Source organism: Odocoileus virginianus, chromosome 20, assembly GCF_023699985.2.
Source record: "Odocoileus virginianus isolate 20LAN1187 ecotype Illinois chromosome 20, Ovbor_1.2, whole genome shotgun sequence".
NCBI classification, from domain to species: domain Eukaryota; kingdom Metazoa; phylum Chordata; class Mammalia; order Artiodactyla; family Cervidae; genus Odocoileus; species Odocoileus virginianus.
Genome location: NC_069693.1, coordinates 4,969,604 through 4,975,764, shown reverse-complemented (window position 1 = coordinate 4,975,764; position 6,161 = coordinate 4,969,604). Strand labels below are relative to the sequence as shown.

The window sequence follows — 6,161 nt, the reverse complement described above, 5'->3', positions numbered from 1 at the left end:
TTCTTAAAATGCATTGAAGAAGACCAAACCAAAATAAGCCAACTAAAGTTGATTAAACAAAATAAGGAAACCCCATTAATTTGCCATTTGCTGATTCGACTTTTCAGAAACTGGAAAACATCCACAGAATCAGTTTCTCTTAACCTCTTCCCAGGTATGTCTTCTTCCGTGAGGATCCTGTGACTCTCCTGGTCAAGGGTCCCATTTCCCAGATGAAAAAACTGAGGCAAAAGGAAGGCAGACTATTTGCTGGAATCCCTTGGATGGGAAAGGAAGCAAGGAGGACAGTTCGAACAGAGCTGGTGCTCTCTTAGACTTTATTTCAGGGCTTAAGGGAAGGGACAAAAACAGTGAAAAATCAACTTTCTCTACCAATGGTAAGGCGGTCTCAACATCGTGCCGCTAGGGGGCACCGTGTGCAAGAAAAGATCCTCGGTGGGACAGGACTCCTGGGGTTGAGGGAGGGGGGGTGGGGGTGGGGGTCTAGACTCCTGGATCTGAGGGTGGAAGGCACTGGGAACCCAGATTCCTGAATTCCTTCAGCAGCTTATATTTTGGGGTTCAATTTCATGAGTCCCAGTCGCAGGAGTTAACTGGCCTGGATGGTTTTCTGTATCCAGTCCGCGAACTTGCAGAGGTTGGTGTAGACGCTTGGCACGTAAGGTTGGCCACACTGGGCTTGTCCAAAGGATACAAGGCCCTGCAGGGACCCGTTGCAGACCAGGGGGCCCCCGGAGTCACCCTGTTATGGAGAGACAGAGAAAAAAGAGTCCAAAACACAGAGAGGTGGGGACGCCCCTGACGGTCCAGTGGCTCAGAATCCCTTTTCCAAGGCATGCATCACAAATTCGACTCCTAGTCGGGGAACTGAGATCCCACGTGCGGTGGGGCAACTAACTAGAGTGGGGCAACCGACTAACGTGCCACAGCTAGCGAGACGCTTGAGCGCCACAAGCGGAGAAGCCAGCGTGTTGCAACGAAGATCCCGCGTGATGCGACTAAGACCCGAGTCAGGCCAATAGACAGATGGACAAATAAATGAATATTAAAAACAAACAAAACACAGAGAGGTGGAGATAGACGTGAGATCAGAAAGGAACCAAACGGAGAGAGGCAAAGACACACGAGAGAGGACAAAAGATAGCAACATATTCCTTAAAGGTTCCACTCCAGAGCCCCAATCACACCTAATTCGGCTCCCTACGTCCTAACAGCTGGCTGATTCTCTTGGGTTTGCTGCTGTTACATCTCTGTGTCTCTCCTTCTTTTTCTCCCACTGTAGCTTACTTCTCTGTCTCAGTGACTCTGAGAGTCTATGCATTTCTGTACCTCCTGTATGTTGATTTTTTATCCTATTTCACTTTACATTTCATCTCTATGTGTCACTGTATCTGTTTCTGTCTGGGTGTGCATGTGTGTATGTGTTTCTGCCTTACTGCATCTGTCTTTATTTCTGTTTCTCACTTTCTTGCTTCTCTTTATTCCCGCATCTATTTCTCTTTCAGTCTCTCTTCCATATCTCATTTCTCACCACGGGGTCCTTGCCCCCTCCCTTCTCCATCTCTCCTTGGATCTTCTCCCCTCTTCCCTTCCCCCGTCTCTCACATGGCAGGAGTCCTTCTGGTCCTGGCCTCCACCAGCGCAGAACATGCTGGGGTGGTACACGTGGGCATAGAGTTCACTGCAGATCTCCTCCGACACCACTGAGATATTCACGCATTGAAGCACTTTGGGCAGTCTGCCTGGGACGCAGAGCATCGGATCAGCCTCTATTGGCTGGGCGGAGAACCCCTTGGAGAGACCACACACACCCACCCTCCCGAGCTCACCATTCACCAGCCGACCCCAGCCGGAAACCAGGCAGGAATCCCCGGCGGCCGGGCACTGGGAGGCTATGCTGATATCCTGGATGGTATCAGACGGGGGCACCGATTCTTCTAACTTGATGAGCATGAGGTCGTTGGCGAAAGATGGTTTGTTGTACTCTGGGTGCTGGATGGAGAGGTGGGCTTCTATCATCTGACTGCCTGGTTCTTGGTCGGCCTCAAGACTGTGCAGGCCCAGCCCGATGGTATAGGACCTGAGGGCCACGGGGTCGAGGGTGCGGGGATAGCGTGGGGACCGGTTAGTTCTGTGGCAGCCACGCTATTATCTCCAGTCTTGTCTTCAACCATAACCCCATCTCCAGTCCCCTGCCCCACCCCCATCTTCCTTGCTAAGCTCTGCACTACCCAGTCATGATTTCAAATTCTAATGAACAAGTTATAATCCAGGGACAAGAACTTGCCTTAATTGACTAGATACTCTGCAGTGGAACTGAGATTTCAACCCAGGACTGAGTCTTTCCAAAGCAAGAGCTCCCGCCTCCCTCGCAGAGCCTTCCTTGAGAGCGGCTTTCACTTTTAGTACCCGGAAACTGAACCTATGAAGCCCCTCTCCTCAGCTAACAGTGCATCCAGACCCTCTCTGGAACCCAAACGCCGTCCTCGTCCCTCCTCCCCGCCCCACCCCCGGGCCCCCGCCCTGCACTCACTTCTGGAAACAATGTGCGGCTGACAGCACCCACTGCGGATGCACCAGGACGCCCCCGCAGAAGAATTCATTTTCCAAGAACAGGGCCGCCTGCCAGGGCTGCGAGTGCGGGCGGCAGTCCTCGCCGTTTATGATGCGGCTGCTGCCGCCCCAGGCGAGGGATCCTGAGGGCGGAGGCAGGGCTGGGGGAACCCGGCTCTGAGCCGATTCGGGGCTTCTGGGGGCGGGGCTCGGCGTGGGGGCGTGGTCAGGACTGAGCAAAAGGCCCAGAATGTAGGACACTTACTCCTGGGGGGCGTGGCCATGGCTCTCGGGGGCGTGACTGCATTTGATGGGCGTGGTCGGGGCTTCTGTGGCGGTGAGGGGCCGTGGCTCAGGGTGGAAGCCGGACAGCAGGAGTGGGGTTGGGGGCGGGGCTCTCGGTGCATGGGGCCGTGGCCAGAGGTGGGAGACAGACAGGAGGCGGGACTAGGCCTCTTCGGGGCGGAGTCACAGTGCCCTGCGTTGTGTGGAGGTCAGCTGGCACTAGACCTCTCGGTGGGCGGCTGTGGTCAGAACCTCAGGGATGGAGTCAGGGATCCTGCGGGCAGGGAGAGTGCTAGGGGCGGAGTCAAGGAGGAGTGAGGAGGCGGGGGCGGGGCCACAGTGCGGGGGGCCTTAATGCCACGGACCAGGTTCCTTGGGGTGGGTTCGGGTTCAAGGGTCACTTGTCCGGGGAGAGTTTCAGCTTCGAGTTCGTCACAGCCTACTTCCAGACCCACACTCCATCTCTCTCTCACACACACACACAAGCACCACGGTAGGCTTGTGCACTGCTGGGGCCTCAGTCTCCCAGCACAAGCAGACCCCTCCACACAAGGTGGCAGAGGCAAGGGCGACAGAAGAAGACGCTCAGGGAGGCAGTGCCAGTATCTGTGGCCCTGGCGTCTCGCCCAGCTCGGCTCAGTCCCGTCCCCCCAGGGCAACAGAAAGCTGGCTCACGCAGCAACCCCATCACACCGTCCTGATGTAGGTCCCTGGGCCTCTGAGGACTGGAGACCCACGCAGCAGGCGCAGATTGCCCTCAATGGGTGCCTCTCCTAGAAGCATAATCTCCCTTTCAGGGGTACCCCAGGCAAGGACTGTTGGCTCAGACGGTAAAGAATCTGCCTGCAGTGCAGCAGATCCGGGTTCCATCCCTGGTTCCAGAAGACCCCCTGGAGAAGGCAATGGATACCCACTCTAGTATCCTTGACTGGAGAATCCCATGGACAGAGCAAAGAACAGGACATGACTGAAGCGACTAATACTTTCCGGCTCCACAGGTCCTCGCAGCTTCATCACTTGGGTCCTCTCAGCATTGCCACCGTGCAGGGTATCCAGACGCACGACTGTCAGAGCCGTCCCCCCAATCATGCACCAACTCTCGCGGGAACGACTGTACACAGAGGCGTGCAAAGCCACACACACACACGCTAGCACACAGGTGGCACCCATGCTGACACCCTGTGATACAAGGAATCACACGTGTGCATCCGGAAAGCAACCGTCACACCGTACTGTCATCCACGCAGCTTCAGTCAGGTCCTGGAGGACCCTGAGTCGTGCCTGCCCAGTAACAAGCCCCAGACACAATCTCACACACACACACACCTCACTCAGATACCTGTGACACCGAGGAGGAGATGCCCCAGGAACCAGCCCCAGGGCTTTCCTGCTGTGGTCATCCTTCAGCACCTGTATGAGGGTCAGTCTCTAGGGAACCAAGTCTTTCCATCAGTCTCTCTCTCCACTCCTGCCCCCTCCCCCAGGATATTATCAGACAGACAAGGATCTATACCACCCCCTCTCCGACACACACACACATCGCAGTGTCTGAGCTCATGGCCCAGAGACCCACAGCCTGGATAGCCTGAGAGCCTGAGAGAGAAGTGGAAAGAGAGAGAGAGAAGTGGGTGGAGAGGAAGAGATGGAGAAAGTGTCTCTCCATCTATAGACTGGGAGACGTAGGAGGATGGAGACAGGGCCCTCAAGGATGCAGAGAAGAGAGGATATCAGAGGCGGGCTGAGAGTCAGAGTCCAGGAAAGAGAGATTCAGGGAAATAGACCAGGGGAGACACAGGAGGACTGGAGAGACCCTCCTAAGTAGAGACCGATTTGGAGGAAACAGACCTGAAGACCCAAGGTCCGGAGGCTGAGAACCACAGGGACACGGGGCTGTAGGGAGAGTAGATCATGAAGACTGCTCTTAAGGGAGCGGTGGGTGGGACGCTCACCTAGTTGCCTCTGGGCTCCGGGATCCTACACTTGGCTGGGCTTCCGCCTGCTGCCTCCAGCAGGGGCCCCTTGGGGAGCTTATAAGCATCCCCAGCTGGGCTGGCCTGCCCCCTAGGGACACATTCCTGGGGCGAGGTGCTGCCAGCTTGCAGCTCAGAGCTCTCTGGCTGCCTGGTGCCAGGCTGAGATCAGTGAGCTAGAGGGGTCGGGAGATTTCGGCCTCACTGACCCCTTCTTGCTTGGTTGCCTGTCAGCTTTCCCGTCTCTCTCTCCAGTTCTCCCCCTGCCCCCCGCTCTCTCACACACGTACACACACTCTCTGTTTCTTTTTCTCTTGTTCTCCCTCTCGTTAAATCTCTCTCATCCTCTCTCCTTCTCCCTGCTGTGTTTTCCCAGCGGAACCTCCCCGATTCAAACCCCCAACAGCACATTCTACCTTTGGAACCTTGCACCCCTGTGAGCCTCTGTTTTCCCATCCATAAAATCAGGGTGATCATTGTTCCTCCATCTCAAAATCTTCCAAAAACCTTTGTGGGGGAAAATGCCTGGACACCGAGCCAGGCGCACCGTGGGCGCCCAGACGGTGGGGGGTAGGATGAAGCTTTTGCTAGTCAAAGAGCAATTGCGCCCCTCCGAGGCTCTGAGCTGCGGGAAGGGACATGCACACTCCAGTGCTTCAGGGGCACACGTCCCAGCAGGGGAGACCGACCAACAGAAACAAATGCAGGGACAAGCAAATATCTGGTAGTCATGTGTGTGCAGAGAACACGGCTGGTATTAGAGAGGGACTGGGACCAGGTCGGGTGACTGCAAATGAGGGGCTGTCGGGGTGTCTCAGAGGAGGGGACTTTTACGCTGAGAGGCAATGAACTTGGCAGGAAAGAGAGAAGTTGGGGGAATTCCCTCGTTGTCCAGCGGTTAGGACTCAGCCTTTACACTGCAATGGCCTGGGTTCAATCCCTGGGGGATTTGCATGCCAGGGGAAAGAGTTTGGGTTTATTTTCAATGCAATGGAGTTTTTTTAAGTTTTTTTTTTTTTTTTTTTTTTGCTGTGGACCATTTTTAAAGTCTTAACTAGATTTAGTACAATACTGCTTCAGTTTTATGTTTCGGCTTTTATTTCATTTTTTTTTTGGCTGCAAAGCATATAGGGTCTTAGCTCCCCAACCAGGGATCGAACTAGCACCCTCGGTATTAAAAAATGATGTCTTAACCCCTGGACCACCAGGGAAATCCCTTGGTGCAGTGGATTTTTAAGCCTGAGATAAGAGTGGTGTGATCTGATTTCTTTTTAAAAAGCATTCCGCATGGAGAATGATGGGAGTGGGGTGAGATGGAAGCGATGAAACCAGTGAGGAGGCGGGGGGGGGGGG

At 54.8% G+C, this 6,161-nt stretch overlaps 1 protein-coding gene across 1 annotated transcript; it reads right to left on the bottom strand.

Moving 5' to 3' along the window:
* Positions 1 to 300: 300 nt before the first annotated feature.
* KLK4 (kallikrein related peptidase 4) lies at positions 301 to 4,303 on the bottom strand. The gene is made up of 5 exons (XM_020890528.2): positions 4,178 to 4,303; positions 2,534 to 2,696; positions 1,830 to 2,080; positions 1,606 to 1,742; positions 301 to 742 (listed from the first exon to the last, which is right to left on the bottom strand). Exons 1-5 carry the CDS (start codon positions 4,236 to 4,238, stop codon positions 590 to 592), a joined length of 765 nt encoding a protein of 254 aa, XP_020746187.2. The 5' UTR covers positions 4,239 to 4,303; the 3' UTR covers positions 301 to 589.
* Between the last annotated feature and the right edge of the window lie 1,858 nt (positions 4,304 to 6,161).

Excerpts from the sequence above, each read along its gene's own strand:
- KLK4 (XM_020890528.2), bottom strand. The coding sequence starts at position 4,238 with ATGACCACAGCAGGAAAGCCCTGGGGCTGGTTCCTGGGGCATCTCCTC. Across the intron at positions 2,081-2,533 it reads GCCGCACATTGTTTCCAGAA|GTCCTATACCATCGGGCTGG; the intron begins GTGAGTGCAGGG and ends CGTGGCCCTCAG. Across the intron at positions 743-1,605 it reads ACCAGAAGGACTCCTGCCAT|GGTGACTCCGGGGGCCCCCT; the intron begins GTGAGAGACGGG and ends TCTCCATAACAG.